This window comes from Pangasianodon hypophthalmus, chromosome 8 (assembly GCF_027358585.1).
Source record: "Pangasianodon hypophthalmus isolate fPanHyp1 chromosome 8, fPanHyp1.pri, whole genome shotgun sequence".
Classification (NCBI taxonomy): domain Eukaryota; kingdom Metazoa; phylum Chordata; class Actinopteri; order Siluriformes; family Pangasiidae; genus Pangasianodon; species Pangasianodon hypophthalmus.
This window is the reverse complement of record NC_069717.1, coordinates 19,432,166-19,455,757: the sequence shown is the minus strand read 5'-3', so window position 1 is coordinate 19,455,757 and position 23,592 is coordinate 19,432,166. Positions and strand designations below refer to the sequence as shown.

Genomic DNA, 23,592 nt, shown 5'->3' with positions numbered 1-23,592 from the left:
CAGCATGTTCACAACATTCACCCTCATACAAACCTTTAATACTGATTGAAGAATAAAGGCAGTTATACAAATGTATGAAATAAAGAAATAATGATTATTTTTTCTTAATATTTTTTGCCTTTGTCTTCTCTTTGTCTTACAATTTAGTATCCCTCTTGAAGGATTTAAAACATGCGAATATTGTCACTCTTCATGACATCATCCACACGGACAAGTGCCTAACACTGGTCTTTGAGTACCTGGTGGGTAGATGAGATTAGGTAAACGTCTATGTATCTGTCATTAATGTTTGTGGGTTAGTGTGAGTGCTTTTCTAACATGCTTGTTTTTTTCCTGATAAATATTAAGGAGAGGGATCTAAAGCAGTACATGGATGACTGCGGGAGCATCATGTGTGTTCATAATGTCAAAGTAAGTCTATGCATAATTCTAAACAATGTCAGGTAATTTGTAGTGCAGAGTTTTCTCTGTCTTATTGGTCAAAAGTTAACGAATATTGGAAGAAAGGTTTATCAGATATTAAGAGTGCTGGAACTTTGCTTAGATCAGAACCAAATTGCCATAACAATATCAATCTGAAATATGAAAGAAAAGGAAAAACTTGAAAAAAGGTTTACATTTACCATCAGTGGATTCTTCTTCTTACCCCATCCTGATATCTGCTCTTCAGATCTTCCTCTTTCAGCTGTTGCGAGGACTAGCATATTGCCATCGCCGCAAGGTTCTACACAGAGACTTGAAACCCCAGAATCTGCTCATTAATGACAGGGGAGAGCTCAAACTCGCCGATTTCGGTGAGTAAACACTTCTGACAGTGCCAGAACACACATGAATAAATACACATTCACATACACATACACTCACCATCCACATTATTAGGAACACCTGCACATTCATCCAGCTATCTAATCAGCCAATCATGTGGCAGCAGCACAGTGCAAAAGATCATGCAGATATAGGTCAGGAGCTTCAGTTAATGTTCACATCAAACATCAGAATGGGTGATCTTCGTGACTTTAACCATGGCATGGATGTTGGTACCAGATGGGCTGGTTTGAGTATTTCAGAAACTACTCATTTCCTGGAATTACACACGAAACAGTCTCTAGAGTTTACCCAGAATGGTGCGCAAAACAAAAAACATCCTGTTTGTGGAGGGTCTGCAGGCTGAAACACCTAGTTGATGAGAGAGATCAGAGGAGAATGACAAGACTGGTTTGAGCTGACAGGAAGTCTATATTAACTCAAATAATCACTATTTACAACTGTGGCGAGCAGAAAAGCATCTCAGAATGCATCTCAAAACTACTGGGCTACAAGGGCAGAAGACCACATCAGGTTCCTCTCCTGTCAGCCAAAAACAAGAATCTTCAGGCTATCATGGGCACAGATTCACAGAAACTGGACAGTTGAAGACTGAAGAAGAAAGTTGAAAAAAAGGCCAAAATAAATTCCCCCAAAGCTTTAGATAGACTGACTGAGATGAGTCATTTCCCCACACACACACATTTTTTTTTTTTTTTTTTTTTTTAAGACAAATGCATTTTTTTTAAATTGACAAGTGATTTTGAAACCTCAGGTTGCAGTTTCCTGCAGTTATCGATCTACTATCTCACATAACCATTTTCCGCTGCCAAAGTGTCAGTGCTGAATCAGCGATCAGCAGATGCTTTTAAAACTGACCTGCGTTTCCACCGCGCTGAACCGTTACACAGATGTCTAATGCATGGCGTAAAAATATTAACCGAGGATGGCTTTATACTCTTTAGAGTCTACTCTAATACTAAAAACTGTATTTATTTTAATAGGACTTTTATTTGCCTGCAAATCTTATATAACTATTAATTTTCATAATAATAAATACTAATTGTTTAATAAGAAATTACTTTAATTTGTGTTTTTTTATATACCAAGTCAGCTCAATTCACATTACAGTTTTTGTGAGAAACTTTAAATTTCATTAATACAAAGTTTTCCATACATACGAGCTAACACACAACAGCTGCACATCATCTAAGCTTGTGTAATACAATATCACTATGATTCTACGTTTCCACGATATCTAGTAACATTTATTGCTGATTATATTACATACACACATTTTATATACACTCACTGTCCACTTTATTAGGAACATGCATACATTCATGCAGTTATCTAATCACATCAAACATCAGAATAAAGAAAAAGTGTGATCTCTGTAACTTTGATCATGGCATGGTTGTTGTTACCAGAAGTGCTGGTTTGAGTCTTTCAGAAACTGCTGATCAGGGAATTTTACACACAACAGTATCAAGAGTTTACACAGAATGGGGCAAAAAACTGTTGATAAGAGAGGTCGGAGGAAAACGGCCAGATTGGTTCAAGCTGCCAGGAAGGATATAGTAACTCAAATAATCACTCTTTACAACCGTGGTGAGCAGAAAAGCATCTCAGCATGCACAAAACAACAAACCTTGAGGTGGATGTGAGACTATCATGAGCACAGACTCACCCAAACTGGACAGGTGAAGACTCGAAAAAGATCAGGTGATTTTTTTTTTTCTTTCTAATCTTCAGTTATCCAGAGTGGGTGAGCCTGTTCCCATGATAGCCTCAGATTCCTGTTCTTGGCTGACAGGAGTGGAATCCAGTATGGTCTTCTGCTGTTGTAGCCCATCCACGTCAAGGTTTGATGTTTTGTGCATGCTGAAGTGCTTTTCTGCTCACCACAGTTGTAAAGAGTGAATAAATGAGTAATTATATCCTTCCTGGCAGCTCAAAACAATCTGGCCATTTTCCTCTGAACTCTCTTATCAACACAGAACTGTCGCTCACTCAATTTTTTTTTATTTTGTTTTTTTTTTGTTTGTTTTTCACACCATTGTGTGTAAACTCTAGAGGCTGCTGTGTGTGAAAATCTCAGTAGATCAGCAGTTTCTGAAAGACTCAAATCAGCCCATCTGGTACCAACATCCATGCCACGATCAAAGTCACAGAGATCACATTGTTTCTCCATTCTGATATTTGATGTGAACATTAACTGAAACTCTTGACCTGTATCTGTGTAATGTTTTGCATTGTGCTGCTGCCACATGATTGGCTGATTAGATAACTGCATGAATGTGCAGGTGTACAAGTGATCCTAATAAAGTGGATGCTGACTGTGCAAGACATAATTATATAACATTTAATTATTTATATTTTCTGCAAGATGTATTAAAGTATTACTGTGACACTCTCCCAAGTTCAGGAGGAAATGAGAAAGCAGGAGGCAGGCTTGGGAACAATTCGAGGTGTTTTGTTCTGTCTTTTACTTTCCCTTTTCAGCTGTTTTATTTTCCCTCCTATACACACACGCACACATGCGGCTCTGTGCTGGTTATCTTTTGCTTCCACAGTTACATACATTGCTTTTGATATAGATAAATTACAGATAATCATAACTATATTTAGAGACCTTAAGAGGGTAAAGTGTATTGTCTATATTTGAGTTCATTAGAGAGACTTTAGTGAAAGTATAAATATTGTGTATTGTGTTTCAGCTGGGCATCATCCTTAAAATACTTTTCTTTGTATAATATTAAAGTGTCAGTGTCTTTTAAAACCAGTTCAAAAGGACAAGAATAGGGCAGTGCTAAATAGTTTTTGTTTTTTTTACAATAATTATATATTGTCGAGTATGTTACAATTATGATTAATGGGATTAAAGTAGTCTTGAATTTCACAAGACTTCTTGCTTTCCTCTAGGATGTGTTCAAAGCACAAACATCTGTGATGAATATTGTTATTTCCAATGCTGTTTATTTCTAAGAAATGCTTTTTATTGCTATCCAGTATTATTTATTTATTTCCAATAAATGCTTCATAGCTATATCATGAATTCTATTGTTGCAGGTTTGGCTCGAGCCAAGTCTGTACCTACTAAGACATATTCTAATGAGGTGGTCACACTCTGGTACAGACCGCCAGACGTGTTACTAGGATCAACAGAGTACTCCACTCCTATTGACATGTGGTGAGACATTTTCACAGACACACATCTCACATAATGATTCCTGCAAAATGTGGAAGAGAACTCCTATTCCATTTAATTTCTTGTTTCTGTGAGAGTAGGGATTTTAGAATGAGTCATAAACCAAAGCAGGTGGTTACAGATGGTTATATTTATAGCTAACAATGTCTGCATCTAGAGGCCTTGGGCCACTGGGTGGGGTGTAGGGTACCACTGTGTTTATGTATTTAGAGAGGCCTGAGTTATACTGAAATTACAGGGTGTACTGTCTATACTCTTGCTTGAGAGATGCATGTGTCTGTGAGTTTGTAGGTGCAACATTTTTCCAGCTCCTGCTTCACCTTTATACACAATCGGGTCCATAAGTATTTGGACACTAACACAATTTTTGTAATTATGCCTCTGTACATTATCACAACAGATTTGAAATGAAGCAATCAAGATGTGATTGAAGGATAAACTTTCAGCTTTAAAAAATATTGCATTGACTGTTTAGGAATTATAGCCATATTTTACAGAGTCCCTCCATTCTCATATGCTCAAAAGTAATTGGACAATTGACTGATAAGCAGTTTCATGGCCAGGTCTGGCCTCTTTCCTCATTATTTCATGACAAATTAAGGAGATAAAAGGTCTGGGGTTGATTCCAAGTGTTGATTTTGCATTTGGTAGGTGCTCATGTGAACTCTCAATATGCAGTCCAAAGAGGTTTTGATGCAAGTGATGGAGGCCATCTAGGCTGAAAAAACAAAACAGACCTATCAGAGAGATAGCAGAAACTTTAGGAGTAGCCAAATCAACAATTTGGTACAGTCTTAAAAAGAAGGAATGCACTGGTGAGCTCAGCAACACCAAAAGGCCTGGAACACCATGGAAGACAACTAAAGTGGATGATCATAGACTTCTTTCCTTGGTGAAGAAAAACCCCTTCACAATGTCTAGCCAAGTCAAGAACACTCTGGAGGAGGTAGGCATATCATTGCCAAAGTCTACAATCAAGAGACACCTTCATGAATGTAGAACCTCAACATGCAAACTACTGGTAACACTCAAGAACAGAAAGGCCAGATTAGACTTTGCTAGAAAACATCTAAAAAAGCCTGCCCAGTTCTGGAACAAGATTCTTTGGACAGATGAAACCAAGATTAATGTGTATCAGAATGATGGGAAGAGAAAAGTATGGAGAAGGAAAGGAATGGCTCATGTTCTAAAGCATACCACATCATCTGTCAAACATGTGGAGGAAGTGTTATAGCATGGGCTTGTATGGCTGCCAGTGGAACTGGGTCACTGGTGTTTACTGATGATGTGACTGCTGATAGAAGCAGCAGGATGAATTCTGAAGTGTATAGAGCTATACTTTCTACTCAGGTTCAGTCAAATGCTGCAAAACTGATAGGACGGTGTTTCACAGTACATATGGATAATGACCTAAAACATATCGCGAAACAAACCCAAGAGCTTCTAAAGGCAAAGAATATTCTTAAATGAGTCAGTCACCTGACCTCAACCCAATAGAGCATGCTTTTCACTTACTGAAGACAAAACTGAAGGACCCACAAACAAGCAGCAACTGAAGGCAGCTGCAGCAAAGGCGTGGCAAAGCATCTCAAGGGAGGAAACTCAGCATTTGGTGATATCCATGGGTTCCATACTTCAGGCAGTCATTGACTGCGAAGTATTTGCATTCAAGTATAAAAATAATCCTTATATTTATAATTATTAGTTTGTCCAATTATTTTTGTGCCTGTGAAAATGGAGGGACTATGTAAAAAAATGGTCGTAATTCCTAAACGGTTAATGCAGTATTTTTTCTTAAACCCCTTGAATTAACACTAAATGTGTACACTTCAATCACATGTTCATTGCTGCATTTCAGATCCATTGTGATGGTTTACAGAGGCAAAATTACAAAAATTGTGTCACTGCCCAAATACTTACGGACCCGACTGCAATATTAATCCAGCAGTCTTTAAAATCAATTAGACTAATTAGACTTGGTAACAAATTTTATCTGTAATACCTCCATGGCTGTGACTTAGGGATGGAAGGATCAGACAGTTTGGATCATATGTCAGTTTAAAAGGCAGCGACTGAACTGAATCAAGGCAACAATCATAAATCGAATATTAGCGATGGATTATAATCAATTACTATTGACAAAGACAGCCAGCTGGTATTTAAAAAATAATTCTATTTTTAAACTGTAAATCATTTAGTAGTCTAGCAAGTAGGGGAGTGAGATCTGACAAAAATCATACCAGGATTTTTTCCAGTCTGGCTCACAATCCACAATATGATCATGATTATTTTTCGTGTTGGTTTTTAAGACTATTTTTAGGATAGAGCAACCAAACTAATTTTCCTATTGATGGATATAGCTCTACAGGGAAACATAAACTCAAAGAAAAACCAATTAGGCCCAAGTACCTTTTCAAACAAATTTTAATAAAGGGCACTTAAACAGTTATTGCTACAGTGAAAACAATAAAACTTGGATAGCATATTTAAAAATGTTAAATAAAAATATACATCACCTCTACTAATGTCTTTTTTTAACTTTCTAAATGGAAAGATGATTAGCAGAAGAGTGAGGATTTACATATTTTAAAAATACTGAATACATTAGCACACTTGGTTTACAAGTTTATTTAATATTTAAAAGAGATTTGTGTTTCATTGTTTTGTGTGAGGGTTAGGGTTTTTATTGCACTTCTGCCAATAAAATGGCAGAAAATGGCAGTGTCAGAAAAATATTTGCTACTCGGTAAGTTATAAAGAGGGCTATTTTTAGAAGTCATTTAAAACCCTTATTTTTGACCATTTTGATGGGTATTATACACTGGAAAAAAAGGAATATGCACTCGGTCAGATTTTAGTGAACATATTACCTATAGTTTACATAATAATATTAAATTTCTCATCAAAATGCAATTTAATTACTTATACTAAATTTTATTTAGACAGGTTTCTAATAACTTGTTTCAATAATATAGAGTGAATGTGATCAATTCACGTAGTATTAATGTGATCCTCACGAGATTTCATAACGTAATTGGAATTAATTAAAATTAATGAAAACAAATGTGGTATAATAGTACAGCGAACAGTGACCCAGGTTTTGATCCTCAGCTTGGGTGAACATGCAGGTTTTGATTGTATTCAGGACTTTGAAATTAAATGATCAAATCACGTTGAATTTACAAAAACAAATTGTGTTAATGTAACTCAATTTAATCACATACAACTGATGTATGCATTTGAGTTAAATAAATTCAGCAAGCTTTTTTTTTTTTTTTTTTTTTTGCAGTGTATCCATAGCTAGATAAAATGTTAGTTATGCTATGTTAGTGATGTCTTTCCCAGCACTTAATTGTTTTCTCCTAAGTAGTGCCTTTTTGAAACACCTTTGTTACTTCAGCGCTGTTTCTGCTAAGGTGCCGTTACACTTGCCTTCTTACTCACCGTGCCTTCTTACCTGACAGCGTACTCTTGGGGTGCTTTTCTTTTGAGATCATTAAACAAGTTCGTCATGTTTCCTTGAAGTGGTAGATCTTGCCTTTAAGTTTGAATTTTGCAAACAGCCATTGCTTACGCTGTGTCCGTTGTGTAAAATCCAAACCAGTTCCATATAACTGATGTGATAACTAGATGCTATGGAGAAAACTTTTTCTCCGATGACTGAAGCCTTTACAATCACGCAGTGAAACTGCACGACCATTGGTTTGTGCAGTGCAATAAAGCGGACTAATGGCTCGGCAGCGGAACTGCACGCACCTATGGCGAGGAAGCCCGCCAGGATGAGTGGAGCCATCTGCCTATATAAACGGGCATAGCGCCATAGGATCTCAGGTCAAATCGACTGAAGCGATGACTCTGAGTTGTGCAACGTTATGGCACGGCCTGCAACGCAGTACTTGTTCCCGTATCTCAGGGAACTGAGGTTACGTTAGTAACCGAGTACGTTCCCTTTCTATACTACACTCATACTGCATCGCTAGACGCTATGGGGAACCAATACAATCACGCCGTGCCATGAAAGTGGAATGATAGGCACGAACCGGCCTTGAGCAATAAGGCTCAGAGCGACCAGTAAAGAAGGGTGAACCCCGCAGGAGGCAGGGGGGCTGAACTCACCAAAGACAAGATAACCGTTCCAAAATAATCCTGTGTCATCTCAGCACTTTTTAGAAGGGCCAAGAACGCACAAGGAATATGCCTGTCATAACAGGCGCGTGCCTTTCATGCAGAAAGGATCCGAGCCTACAAGGCCGGAACGTCCAGGCTATGGAACCTGGCGAACGTGGACGGCGAGGCCCAGCCGGTCACTGCACAAATGTCTGCCATGGACACCCCGCTAGACCATGCCCAAGACGAGGCCACAGCCCGAATGGAATGGGTTCTCACTCATATGGGGCTTTGGAGGTCCAGGGAGGAGTATGTTAGCGCAATAGCGTCAACTAGCCATCGAGAAATTCTCTGCTTTGTGACCGGAGACCCCTTGGCGCGGCCGCCAAAGCACACAAAGAGGTGTTCTGACTGCCTAAATGGAGCAGAACGCTCGATGTAAATTCTCAGCACCCTGACAGGGCAGAGAAGGTTCAACTCTGGGTCTTCCTCCGATGGAGGAAGCACCAAGAGAGAGATAACCTGTGCTCTAAACGGGGTGTAGAGCACCTTAGGAACGTAACCATGCCTCGGCTTTAGGACGACCTTGGAGTCGTTAGGCCCAAACTCGAGGCAGGCAGGACTCACCGAGAGCGCCTGTAAGTCACCTACTCGTTTGACCGTTGCTAACACCAGTAGCAGGACGGTCTTTAATGATAGGGTTTTTAGGTTCGCAGACTGTAGTGGCTCGAAAGGAGACCCCTTGAGGGCCCTCAGGACCGTGGGTAGGTCCCACGCAGGGACGGTAGGGGGCCGGGGTGGATTGAGCCTCCTGGAACCCCTCAGGAAACGAACAACTAGGTTGTTCCGGCCCACAGACTGTACTGCTATAGGGGCATGGGAAGCTGCTATAGCTGCCACATAGACCTTGAGCGTGGAAGGGGAGCGGCCCTTGTCCAACAGCTCTTGTAGAAAGGACAATATCACAGATATGTTGCAGAAAATAGTGTCTTCGCCGTGGGTTGCACACCAGGCAGAGAAGACCGACCATTTAAGGGCATAGAGGCATCTCGTGGACGGGGCTCTAGTCTGTGAAATAGTGTTTAGGACACTTTCAGGGAGATCTACTGATTCCTGTCGAGAGCCGAAAGGTGCAACGCCCACAACTCGGGTTGGGGGTGCCAAATTGTCCTGTTCGCCTGAGAGAGGAGGTCCCGTCTGAGGGGAATGAGCCACGGGGCTGCCGTAAGCAGCTGAGATAGCTCTGGAAACATCCTTTGAAACATTCTTATGGGGCGAAGGGCTACAATTTTGAAGGAGGCCGCGAGCTGCTGTATGACTAGCGCAAGTTCTGGTGCGACTGCAGCCCTCATGTGGACTGAATCGAAAACTGCCACCAGAAACGAAGTTCGTTGGCTGGGGACAGTCAGTTAGCTCTTGGCGAAATTGACCCTGAGTCCTAGGCACTCCAAATGGCTGAGGAGGAGGGTTCTGTGGGACACTAGCTCAGCCTCTGACTGGGCTAAGATGAGCCAGTCGTCGAGGTAATTCAGAATACGGATTCCCTTCTGTCTCATAGGAGAAAGAGCTGCATTTATGCACTTTATAAAAGTGCGAGGAGCCAGGGACAGTCCGAAGGGCATGACCGTGTATTGATAAGCGACTCCCCCGAAGGCAAATCTCAAGAATCGTCTGTGCTGGGGGGCTACCTGGATGTGAAAGTATGTGTCTTTCAGATCCAGAGAAAAGAACCAGTTCCCTGGGTGTATTTGCACGACAATCTGATTCAAAGTAATCATCCTGAACGGCCGCTTCATGAGCATGCGTTTCAGGTGTCTGAGATCGAGGATGGGCCGAAGGCCGCTATCCTTTTTGGGGATGAGGAAGTAGCGGCTGTAGAATCCTGACTCGCTCTGTGCTGGCGGAACCGTTTCTACGGCACCCTTAGTAGGGCCATCACCTCGGAGCGGAGGACGTGAGCGTCCTTTCCCTGCACTAAGGTGAGAACAACACCGCTGAATCGCGTGGGTCTTCGAGCGAACTGGAGTGAGTAACCTCACTTTATAATCCCCAAAACCCAATCTGACACTCTGGGCATGGCCTGCCAGGCCTCTGCCCGTGTGGCGAGGGGTTGGATAGGTTCGAGTGGCAGATTGCCGTGAGGGAACCTGACACTCGTTATAAGCGGAAGAGGAATTTTGCTCTCTGTCTGAAAATGTTTGTGTTTTATTTTTGTTGTTACGACAGCAGCTGCTTGTGTGGGCGCTTTCAGAACGGGCCCAGTGTCCACAGCAGTATTTACAAACACACTGCCACCGGCACCCGGAACAGAACGGGGTGCTTGGGGGCATAACATAGATCGTTTGGGGGGTGGTCCGGCGATGGCGAGACTTTGCCCCCTCCTCTTCCTGTCTGGCAGATCAGGTTGACGCCCGAGGCACAGGATCCAGCGTCAGCTTGGGCCGGGGTTCTTTGGCGTCTCAAAAACGAGTGGCGTCTGGCTGAGCGGGAGCGCTGCGGAGGATCAGGCTTTTGGGCAAGCTGAGCAGGCGCAGGGGCGGGTGCGGGTCTAGCCAGCTGCAGCGCTGGAGCAGGCTTGGGGCGACTGGTGGCGCTCGCAGAGCTCGAGTGCTTCGGCAAGAAGTGTCGCAATGCCTGGGACGACTTATGTGCGGCAGTAAAGCGCTCTGCAAACCCTTTGACAGCGGGTCCAAACAGCCCCGAGGGAGAAACCGGAGAATTCAGAAAGAGAACCTTATCTGCCTTTTTAATCTCCATCAGGTTCAACCATAAGTGGTGCTCCAACACCACTAGATTGGCCATAGACCTCCCTATGGCTTGAGCCGTCGCCTTTGTAGCTTGAAGGGCCAGATCTGTCGCGCTGCGTAGTTCCTTGAAAGCCACAGGATCAGGCCCCGACTCGTCTATAATTTGGAGGAGTTTGGCCTGAAAGACCTGGAGCATGGCCATGGAGTGCAGAGCTGAGGCCGCCTGCCCAGTGGAGGAGTACGCTCGTCCAGCAAGGGCAGACGTCGTCCTGCACGGCTTAGAGGGGTGCGCGACCTCCGCTCTCCATCCGATGGCAGTGGGTGGGCAGTGGTGTGCGGCCACTGACTCATCCAGCGGAGGTAGGGTCTTGTAGCCCTTTTCGTCTGCGCCGTCGACCGTGGAAAATGCGGACCAAACTGATGTGGGAAGGCGAGCCGAGTAGGGAGTGCGCCACGATTTCGTGAGCTCATCGTGGAACTCTGGAAAAAAAAAAAAGGCGGGGCTCGCTGACGAGGAGCCTGGCGCCACCCCGGCAAGAACCATTTGTCCAGACTGCTCCGAGTGGGCTCTTCCGGCGCGGACCACTCACTCCAAAACCAGCTATTCCACAACTTTAGAGAGGACTTGGAAGAGCTCGGCGTCCATCCCCATCTTGGTGACGCTGGGATCCGTAGACAGCAGAGGGGCGAGGTTCGAGGGAAGAGCCCAAAATATCCTCCGCGTCTGACACCGCTAAAGACATGCTGTCATCTGGCAGCTCTTCCTCAATCGCGCCAAACGAAACCATGTCGCTCGCGTCGGCCGAGGGACGCTGGTCCGGGCGCTCAAAGAAGACGGGAGACTCCCCTCTGCATAGCGAGAGCGAGGCACGCGGGGTCTGAGCCAGCGTGAGCTCACTTGTGGCCGGGGGCTGAGCCTCTCTGCCCCGCCGTTTTTTCCTCACAGGTCCCTGGGAGGAACAAAATGGGGGGGCGTGAGGGGTGGAGTCGCTTTCAGAAAAGAAAGCGATCCGAGCGCACAAAGAGGAGAGACTCATGTTCACACAACGTGAACATTCCATCTCCGTCAGAGAGGCTTCCGCATGGGGTCTGCCCAGGCAGGAAACACACTCCGAGTGGCCGTCATCAGCATGCAGAGTGGCATTATCTCAATGCCGCTTGCTCTTGTAGAGGAAAATAAAGCTCTTTGTGCTTTGCTCTTTTAGCGGTATGCTCTTTTAGCGGTATGCTCTTTTAACTCGCCGGCAGGGGACGAGCCAGTATCTGCGCCGGACGCTGACAGCGGCTGACGCTCGGCTTGAATAGCGGGACGGCGCAGGCGAGTAGCTCTTGTCCACTTCGAGGCATGTCGACAGCGAGCGGCTTCAAGTCTTGTAGCTCAGCGGAGAGAAATTCTTCGGCGCTGAAGGAGAATTGATCTGAGATCCTATGGCGCTATGCCCGTTTATATAGCCAGATGGCTCCGTCCATCCTGGCAAGCTTCCTCGCCATAAGCGCGTGAAGTTCCGCTGCCATTTTCAGCATCACTGATAAAATACATGTAGTAGCACGGCACTCGCAATCCGTCTGTAAAGACATGGTGGAAACATTTTCGCAAAGTGATTTGCCTGTAATTCAGATACTTTTAATATAGTCCCTCTTTATGTCATCATCATTCACCAATAAACAGATTCAGACCTCAGATTCAGAACAAATTTGGTCGCAAATTGATCACAGGCTACTAAATCAAATTGTATTAAATCAAATCATAGCAGATTCAGTGGTATCCTCAAAAATCGCATTCTTGCCTCAAGAATCAATATTGTATTGTGTCTTAGCACATTCAGTGGTATAGACACAATAATGGTATAATATTAAATTGTTGCCTTAAGAAACAAAATCATATCGTATCATCTGGTTTAACCTCGTACTATAAACTTATAAATTGTTTTTCAAACATATTCAACAGAAGAGGATAGCTTCCCTTTTGAGTCTGGTTCCTCTCAAGGTTTTTTCCTCATGTCGTCTCAGGGAGTTTTTCCTTGCCACCGTCGTCTGTGGCTTTCTGTCCATTGTTAAAATCACATACAAATAAAATTGAATCGAATTTAACTGATATATGAACTCAAATATAAATACACAGACAATACACAAAACCATGCACTAAATCAAGCACTGTCTCTTGATAGGGGGGTTGGCTGTATATTTTATGAGATGATTACAGGACGGCCTCTCTTCCCTGGATCTACAGTAGAGGATGAACTTCATCTCATATTTCGCATCCTCGGTAAGAAGTTCATGCATCTGTACATACGTCTGCTTCAATTAATTTCCGTTCGTTATATTGGCCACTGAATTTTGTCTGTGTGTGGCTGTGGCTGTGTGCTTGCATAAATAAAATATGTCTTCAGGCACTCCTACTGAGGAGTCCTGGCCAGGGGTCAGTACCAGTGAAGAGTTCAGAAACTACAACTTCCCTCGATATCGCCCCGAACCTCTTGTCAATCATGCTCCCAGGTGTGTGTCTTCATGCATGAATGAGATTTGTGAATTTTTGTAGTCAAATCACATACATAAATATTTGTGTGTACATCCATGTGCGTGTGTCTGTGTACATATACATAAAGTTGTTGTGATTTATGACCTTTGTGTCTTTGTGTCACAGGATAGACAGTGATGGTGATGACTTAATTATAAAGTTGTTACAGGTCAGAAAGTCCAAACTTTAATAATAATGATAATAATAATAATAATAATAATGGCGACACATGGTGCTATGTGACAGCAGAGCAATTAAATTGGAAACGTGTGTGTGTGTGATTATGTAGTTTGCGGCAAGGCAGCGTATCTCAGCAGAAGAAGCTCTCAGGCATCCCTACTTCAAGAGTTTGGGGGAGCAAGTGCAGCAACTTTCTGACAGTAAGGACTAAATACGACAAATTTGAATGAATATGACTTCTTTGTTGTCATAAACTTTAAATATCATTTTCAGCATGTTAACATCCCTTTCAGAAGTGACTGATATGAGTACTTTAAGCTTGCATTTTATAATTTGGAATGCAACAAATTAATAGGAACATATTAATAGGAACGTCTGGTGTGATGCCACCAGACATCGGGACAAACTTAGGAAAGTTATTGTGCTCATAACATCCTACAAATTTGTGATGTTATATCTACTGGTTTGATTTCATAAGTATTTCTACAAGCAACTCTTGTAGAAAGTTTACAGTATTGCTAGAGGCTTACATTTTACTTTGACAGAGCAAATGTGTTTCTGCCCACAGCAGTACTCAGGGTACCTGGGCTTCGCTTTGAGAATATTTAATAACATTTGTTCACTTCCACTGAAATCTTTTTCCATCAGGAGGAATTCACTGGGTGGCTCAGATAGACTAAACACTGCATCAGTTGCACTTTTTTGTTTAAAATAAAGCAGGCTTGAATACAGTGGTAACTTTCTGAAACATTCCAATTTTTGACTAATTTTAAAATATCAGACTTACTATATAGGACATGCAGATACTTATATTGGCACTGAATTATATTCTCACCATGGTCTGTTTTCAAAATATTGATTTTTTTTTTGTCATTGTCAAAGCCAAACCATTTATCTGGGATTTTATGTCTGAGTGGGACTATAATTTTCTCAGGATGTCTTAGTAAAATATTTGCATGTCTGCTCAGTCATAACTCATGACACAAGTTTCCTTTCCAAGTGTGCTCTTTAGCATATATGAGTCTAAACAAAGGATTTTAAAAAATCACTGAATAATTAAGATTTTGGAGGTGGTCCAAAGCACCCACAGAGCTGGCATTTATTCTAACAGAAGCTTAAAGTTAATAATATTGCATTATATACACACATATACAAGACTTTAGCAGGTGAAACATAGCCTTCTTTGGAAATTATGCCACAATTTTCATGGTTTTTTTTTTTTGGAAGTTTTTGATCAGTACAGTTTGGTGTTGACTCTGAACTTTCTCTCTAGCGGCCTCCATCTTCTCAGTGAAGGAGATCCAACTTCAGAAGGACCCAGGAAAACGTACAATAACATACTCAGAGTCAGGTGAGTTGGGCCGGTAGCTTGCAAAGATAAACCCCACCCTTGCTGTACCACTTGACACGGACTGCTTAACATGGAGGTGACATGGTAATGTGTGTGGCACTGCTATGACTGCAACAGATGCAGCAGTATTGCTGAAGGTTTTTAAAGACCCCATGTTATTGCAGGGCTCAGAAACAGTCCACCCATCGAGCGTATCCAGCCATCAGCAGTCAGAAACCGACCCTGACACATGAACAACTGGCACAACTGTGCATAGAAAACAATGAGCCTTACTTTAACTGTACTTATACAAAGTAGATGTGTATAATAAAGTTGGCAGTATTTGTAAACAGGCCACACATACACTACCATGTCACATCAGCCAAGTAATATCTGTCCTGCAGTGGACTTATGGTTGTCCCGTTCCGTTCAAGTACATGACAAGCTGTGCACAACAGTCAGAGGCTTTAATCTTATAAAGTGACATATATAATAGGTGAATCAAATAAAATAGTCAGTCAGAGTACCTAAGAGGTAGGACCTAATAAACTGGCAAGTGTGTATACGTGTGTATGCATCCTGCCTATTTACTTGTGAACTGTGCTTGTATATGCAACTAAATGGACAGTTAAACCATATGAATTAAATTACAATTAATTGTACAGCTCTATTTGCTGCATTCATACTGGCTTTTATGCAGACAATAACTTCCTCTATGTCAGCGGATGTAATGTAATTATTAGTTTTGAGGAAATTTAGGTGATCTAAGTCTGTACGTAGTTCAATGGAAATTGAGCATATAAATCAGTTCGACTGTGTTGTTCCATAAGGGTGTGTTAAAAACAGCTGGATTGTGGTGTAGTCTTAAAAAATGTTGGATGAAGTGTCTGCACAACTGGATTTCAATAGACATGCTTTTCTGACAAAACGAGTACATCTGTCGTCTTCTGTGAAACACCCTGTCTCAATGTTTTCCTGTCTTTCTGTCTGTCTCTCTCACTTTTTTATTTTTTTTTTTATTTACTATTTGGCTTTATCTTTTCCCACTATCCATTCTCCTTTTTCCAAAACCATGCCCCCTTTAAGCAATGCCCCATAAGATGGCTCCAATGCGTTTGGAATATTTCCAGAGAGAGGGAGCAAAGTTGAATCCAGCCCCCTCTTCCCCCTCTACTGGCTGACTCATTATACCACTCTGGTAACTAAACACTCTCTTTTCCTCCTGCCTACCACATCCCAGTGTTTTGTCTTTGTTCCTTGTAATTGTAAATGACAAAACCCCCTAATTGTCCTGTTTGCTCTTTCTGTACCTTGCTAACACTCGTCAGTCTGTCCTGTTTCTTTTTCCACATCTAAAGATTCAGACAGTTAAGAAAATATTCTCTTTCAGGTGTCCATAAACACACTTTCTTTTGTAAAAAGTCAGAGACGGTATGAGCACAGCATGCCAACAAATCTGTGCAGATAATTATGTATGGCTAGAATTTTATGATGGCTGGTTGTGCTTTTGGAATTATTAACAAAAATTCATATGTATACTTAAATCTAGCCTTATGGTTCACAATTAAAACAATTCCTTCTCCTACACACAAGATGGCATCAGATTCCTGTACTTTCAATCTTACAGTTTAGATGTTAGTATTTTTTAATCAAGGTAAATAACATCTTTTTAGCTTAATAATTCTTTATTAAGAAATCATTCACTGATTGTAAATATGTTGTGTAAGAATTTTTATTACTTTAATATTACTTTACTTTAATATTACTAACACTAAAATACAATTACACAAAAAATGAAATATTATTATATGTCATCAATTCTTTTGTAGTGTTTTTTCTTTATAATAGATATTTCCAGCAGTTTTTATTCTTAGCAGCTAGAGTTACTAATGAATTAATGTTAAATATATGAAATTGTTGTAGAAATGTAGTTGCTCAAAAAATATTAACTTATCATGAATTAGCAAAAGGTTTTAGTGTTCCAAAGATTAAAGGTGTTCCAGAGACAAAAATCTTTACCAATCTTTACAATGCAACATGATATTGTTTGAAATATTAATTAATCCAGAACTATATATATATGTGTGTGTGTGTGTGTGTGTATATATATATATTATATAGTTCTGGATTAATTAATTATAAGTAAATATGTTGCTTGTGGGCTTCCTTTTAAATATAAGATCCAGAAGTCTTGGAGTAATTAAGTAAGTATAGTAACTATATAAAATAGTATTTTCTGTTATACATTTTACTTTTGTCTTCTTGCCTTTTGCAGTTCTTGTACACTTTGAGTGGTTGCTCCATGGATATTTTTGAAAGATAAATAAAGAAACTAATCTCTGTTGAGCTGTACAACAACAGAACAGTCAAATGTGAATCTTATCAGAAAGATGAATTCTCTCTTTTTAAAAGGATTTTCATATTTCTCTCCTCCCATTTCTGTAACTAAAAAAAGGATATAAATTTGAAGTATTTGAATTATTGACATTAAAACACTACTTTGAAGAGAGGCAAATGTCACATATTTTATGAAGCCACCGTGAGTTACATTCAGTGACAACTGGTTTTCTTTCTTTCTTTCTTTCTTTCTTTCTTTCTCTCCCTCTCTCTCACACACAGCCCAGGGGAAGTCCCGTCGACAGAGTGTACTGTTTTAGAAATGGGCCCTAACTGATGACATCACACCTAATGCACGAACAGAATACTTTACCCCACCACGACAACGGAGGAAGAACCTGAAACTTTGCACCACACAGAGGAGGGAAAAGACTTACAGACAGTTGATCTGAGGAAATCTTCACTACACGATCAAGAAATAGGATTGCACTCTTCAATAAAAATGGAATAGCTTCACTCATTACACACATACAACTTATGAAGGAATGTGAGAACCATCTACAGCTGCTCATAAGGATATATAGGTTTATTCTTATAATCGAAGAGACCGATATAAAAGAAGATGAGACAAATCAAGAACACTTACATCACACAGATGGGATAGTAATCTACTTTAATCCAGGTCATGCTGCGTAGCCCGCATTTGTTTATATAAACTTAAGCAGTATACCTCATTTCTCTCCATGCATCCAGCATTCATTTACCCATGTGGTTGTCCATGTTAGTGTGTATATCGGCATGCTGGAAAGATTAGTTGGGAGTCTCTCGTGTGTATAGTTGCATTATGTTTAAATATTGCCTTTTAATATTTTCAGTAACCCTAAAGAAACTATCCACTCATACATACATACACACTGTTGTGTTGGTACGAACTGTGGGTTCAACTAACCCTGGCACCTTACACTAGTTAAGCTCAGGCTGTCTTCTGTAAACTCATAACTAACTAATGACCATGGAGGACTGGAAGCTGAAAGAAGATATGGATATGACACTGAATTTCACAGTGCATGATCAGCAATGCTGTCTTTATAGTGTGCACTACATGACAATTCTGAACACTTCGGAGCTGTTTTGGATGCTGTCCAAACAGGAAGGTGTATTACAATACTGAAGAGTATTATGCTCCTTCGAAGTGCTCACTAGATGAAGAGTACTCATTGTGGTAAGCAGATAGACTTGCCCTGTATTGTGTATGATTATTAACTATTTTATTATTTCTCTCCGGACATGATTTCCTATACTGTGCCCTCCATTATTATATGGACCCTTCATGGAAATGAGCAAAAATGAATATATAAAAAGAATAACACATGCAATAAGTGATTTTGAGCTCAAACATGCAGGGATAATTTGTAGTTTTTTTTTCCCCTCAAATTCAAAGTTTTAAGTAGGGCATATTTTTCCATAAAACTCTGGTTTCAAAATGATCAGCATCTTTAAAGTTAATAGTTTAACTTAAAGTTAACAGCCCTAAGTCTCTCCCTGAAATATCTAACAAGGTTGGAGACACTTTAAGAGGGATGTTAGTTCACATCTAAGCTCCTTTGTATTCTTGGGTTTGTGTATGTGCACTTCACCTCTTCAATTTAGATCACAGGTCTTCAGTAGGGTTCAAATCCAGAGACTGATATGTTCATTGCAAAACATTGGTTTTGTTTCTTTAGCCATTCCTGTGTTGATTTGGAAGCATTTATGGCCAAGTCTGAATGTCCTGGCAGAGGCACCCAGGAGTTGGGCTGAAATATCCTGGTACATAGCAGAATTCACAATACCACAAGGGCCCCAAAGCATCAATGATCCACTGCCATATTGGATCAGATGCTCAGATAATTTATCAGATGCTTGTCATTGTTTGCAGTCGCCTTTTGTTGCTGATTGTATGCAGGACCAAAACATTTGATTTTGGACTCACCTGACAACGCCACACGTTGCCAGTCATAGTTCTAATGACACTTGGTGAAGTTCAGAGAATCATTTTGTGAGATTGTCTCAGAAAGGGCTTCTTTCTTGCAACTCTTCCAAACAGCTCATTAGAGTTGTTAACTGTTTAACAGTTGACTTTCAGATTTGACAATCAAAGGAATTCGAAAGGAATTTATCTGTTTTTTTTCACCATCCTCCTTACATTGTACACATAACTCCAGTTCCTAGCAAATTTGCAGCTGTGTCAAACATATTAAACTTTTTGTTACAGTCCTAATTTGGCGTAAAGGTAAATTTTTTTAATTGCTTATGCTTTTTTTTTATATCCATTACCTGATTTGTTATTTTCTGCAATCATTTTTGCTCATTTATTTTTATTTTTGTTTATTTTTTTTTATGACGAGGGCCAATAATTCTGGTGGGCACTGTAACTTCCCCATGGCTGCTGGGAGTCCAGTTACCCAAATGCATCATTGCACCAAGATATATATATTTTTAAATCTATCCTTTATTTATTCAGGTCAGTGCAATTGAAATTAAACACTTTTTTCAGGGGATCCCTGACCCATGTATTCACAAGTACCAATATCATAAAATCATAAATCAGGGATCATGTTTCCTCTAATGGTTCAGGAGACCTGAACACTAAGGGGGCAGCTGACAGTTCAGATGATCTTAACACTACAGTGTTTTGGGGGAAACTGTCCAGATTGTTGTGAGGCATGCATTTCTACTGTGAGTTATGTCCACTGGGAAAACACTGCTCAGTTGGTTAGCATAGCCAAGGACTAAACTGTTTGACTTCATTTTTGTTTGTTTGTTTGTTTGTTTGTTTTTTCAATACTTCTTACATAAATTGTTTTGTCATGCAATACTAAAGAAACGAACATAGTACTACAAATGCACAGAACGTTCGGCTGCCTTACATGTTCGGCCAAAAATAACGAATAATCCGGACTTGGCCAAATGAGTAATAATGTAGAATATTTTGACTGAGTATGTCTCACTGTTGTGTTTTTTCTGCTCTGTTTGTTGATACCTTTTAAGTTAAATTAGACTATGAGAGCAATACAGTTGCATCGCTTAATAAATAGATTAAACAAAGAACTGTTAATGGTGCAGTAGATATACAATGATTTTATGTTACAAAAGATTTTGCTCAATGCACAAGGGTTTATGCCTTTACCTTTATGTTGTTCTATTTTGTTTTTCAAAATATTGTGGCTTTCTAATTCAGTTTCACTGACAAGCATAAAATAACATTACTATCATTTATGCTACAATCCAAAACAATTTGGCAAATCTGGTACTGATACTTACATGGTAACGAATGCAAACATCAGATCGAGCAACGAAACAAGCTTTGCCTGTCTGTGATAACAGAAGTATGCTGCATAACTGCTTATAGTATATAGGACTATATAGGACTATATACAGTGTAAACTAGAGATCTGAAAATAAACTGTAAGGGCAGTGTACAGTGCAGTGTACAGTGTACCCTCCCAATTATTATATCTCTTTTTGCTGTATTGCAACATCAGATTTAAGTATATTAGAATGGGAATTTGTCTGCTCATTTTGAAGTGAGTCTTTACAGAAATAAAATTAAATAAATATAAGTCCTCAGAATTATTTTTAAAAAAAGTCTAAAAACTGCATAATTGATAAGTATTTAATACCCTTCCCCCTTTTTTTGCAATCTAAATTAGGACTAGTATTTAATTTTTCAAGAACTCACACTAAATATGTTAAACAGAGTATACCTGTGTCTAGTTGTATGCTCGCACAATACTGACTTTGGGAGGTCTCACAGCTAAAATGGCAGATCAGGTCAGTCATGCTGTCATGAAGACCAAGGAACTGGCTGAGAAGCTTTGAGATTTTTTTTTGTTGGAGAAAAAATCTGGAGAAGGTTATTAAAGCATCTGCTAATCTTTGAACCTTCTCAGGAGCACTGTGAAATCCATTATAACAAAGCAGAAAAAAATGTCTCACAACCCAGACACTGCCTGGATTAGGCCAAACTAAGTAGGAAGGGGAAGAAGGGCAATTCTCAGAGAAATGCCCAAGTTACAACACTGAAGGGGTTCCAGAGCACTGGCTGAAATAGGAGAACATGTGCAGACCTCAACAATATCATCAGCTCTCCACAGCTCTGGCCTCTATGGGGGAGTGGCCAGAAGGAAGCCACTTCTGAGAAAGGCTATATTAGAGAATCTGAGAGGTTTTGTAAAAAGAATTTGTGTTCTGATGAGACTAAAGTGGAGATATTTGGTCCAAAGCTAAAGCATAATGTTTGGCACAAACCAACCAAAGCCCAATTCTCAGGTATCACCATTCCTGTGACCAAGCATGGCGGTAGCAACACATTCTAAGGTTGCTTTTCAGTAGGAGGAACTGGAAAGGTTGTTGCCAATAGAGGCAACATGTATGGAGCCAGTTACATGCAAATTGTCAAAGAGAACCTGTTCCAGTCAGCAAGAGCATTTAGGGCAAAAATATATGCTCCAACAAGACAATGAGCCAAAGCACAAGGCAAAAACTACAAAGGAATAAGTTGAAAAAAAGAAGGTTTTCGTTTTGGAAAGGATGAATCAAAGCCCAGACATAAATCCAACCGAAAATCTGTGGCATGACCTGAAAATTGCTGTCCAACAAAATTCTCCATTTAATTTGGCAGAGTTGGAGAAAATTTGCATTGAGGGATGGAAGAAGATGCCAAAAATCAAAATGTGCAAAGCTCATAGAAACACATCTGAGACAACTCAAATCTGTGATCACTGCAAAATGACAATTCACACTGAGGCTGTGAATACTGATCAGTTAAGCAGGTTTTATATTTTACATGTCTTACATTTCTTTTTAAATACTTTTGTTTACATCTAAACAATTTATTTAATTTTATTTCGGTAGAGAGTCACTTCAAAAGGACAAGAAAAAAAATCGCATTCTGATATGCTTAAATTTGCTGTTTCAATACAGCAACATGAAAAATAATAAATCAGGGGGAGAAGAGGGGTGAATACTTTCTGAGGACAGGGTATGTGGTGATGCTTCTCTTGTTATTACTTTGTGTTTGTCTGCTGAGATATTTTTGGGGATGAACAAGGACGTATATATCACATTTTGCTTACTTTACCGTTTGCTAGTAGCAGAAAAAATGTTGTGTTTTCTGAAATCATTTGTTAGAACACCTTTTGCATTCCATCTATGTCAATTAAACTGCATTCGCAGTTTCAACTAGGAACCCCATCATGTAGACATAACTATACTAAAGCCCTGTAAAACAATTGGTCTCTGTCATGTCGTGGCTTCTTTAAAAGGGATATCATTAACAAAATGATATTGGATGATACTGATATTGGTTGCAGGGCACTTTTGTGAGCAAGTGATTCTGTCCCCTGCACTTAACAGGGGTTTAAAACTGAAGCCAAATTGTCTCTGAGGCCCTCTACTCGCTGGCTGCAGTACAATTTTTTAACCCCACCCAGTCCCATACTAATGAATGGACAACAAGCAAAATTAAAATTTTAAGTTACATTTCCACAGATTATTGTCAAGTTCAGTTGACCTTGATAGCTCCCCCAGTATTTTTCTTTATGATAAATGTGTTTTATAGGAGTTGCTGATAAACAGCTAACGCTTGAAATATCTTAAGGTTAGCCAGTCACTTCTTTTTAAACAAACTGCACTGATGGAACAAGTGGAATATTAAAGAGCACACCTCACCATTCAGATGAGTAATTTACTACAGGTGTCAGAGCTAGCTGAAAATCATGGAGAGCAGCCTTTTTTTTTTTTTTTTTTTCCTCAAAATGTTGACTGCTGTTTAACAGTATATTTCGGACGGTAAAAAAGGCTTCAAAACCCGCAATGCAGCCATTGTTACAGACACTCCGGGAGCTCTTGCAGACACTGCAGACTGTAAAATACCACCATTCTGAGTGTAGTGAAAGAACCGGAAATGCAGGAGCAGTACTGAAGTACTGAAGGAGAAGTGTTCTTTGTATACTGCCCAATAAGCAGTGTGGGACTGAACGAATGCACTGCATGAATTCAGCAGCATTTTTTTTAAAAAAGATGCGGACATAAACATGAAGTTTGTTGGGAGTATGAACATGTAAAATTTGATTAAGTTCCAGTATAAAAATTATATTATATAATGTGCCTAAATGCAGTGACTGCTACTAGTGTAACTACCCTGTAAGGAAGCTCCTTTATTAGCTAGGGTTAATAAATGAGAATATTGGACCTACATGTGTACTTTCATCAGATATACTTATACAAGTCAGTATATATAAGTCAGATATACTATATGGCCAAAAGTATGTGGACACCTGACCAATCGCACTGATATGTGCTTGTTAAATATCCC

At 40.2% G+C, this 23,592-nt stretch overlaps 1 protein-coding gene across 4 annotated transcripts in view; it reads left to right on the top strand.

The window, feature by feature from the left end:
* LOC113533276 (cyclin-dependent kinase 17-like) overlaps positions 1-23,592 on the top strand; it is a 48,130-nt gene extending 24,538 nt beyond the window's left edge. The window contains exons 9-19 of one of the 4 annotated variants that reach the window (XM_053236074.1): positions 148-242; positions 349-411; positions 671-794; positions 3,877-3,997; positions 13,038-13,135; positions 13,260-13,365; positions 13,514-13,556; positions 13,677-13,767; positions 14,841-14,918; positions 15,984-16,095; positions 17,517-23,592. In XM_053236074.1, the coding sequence (XP_053092049.1) occupies positions 148-242; positions 349-411; positions 671-794; positions 3,877-3,997; positions 13,038-13,135; positions 13,260-13,365; positions 13,514-13,556; positions 13,677-13,767; positions 14,841-14,918; positions 15,984-16,078 (914 nt within the window). In that variant the 3' untranslated portion in view covers positions 16,079-16,095; positions 17,517-23,592. The remainder of the gene's footprint in view (positions 1-147; positions 243-348; positions 412-670; positions 795-3,876; positions 3,998-13,037; positions 13,136-13,259; positions 13,366-13,513; positions 13,557-13,676; positions 13,768-14,840; positions 14,919-15,983; positions 16,096-17,516) is intronic. The other 3 variants (XM_053236076.1, XM_053236075.1, XM_053236077.1) reach the window with 3 other exon arrangements.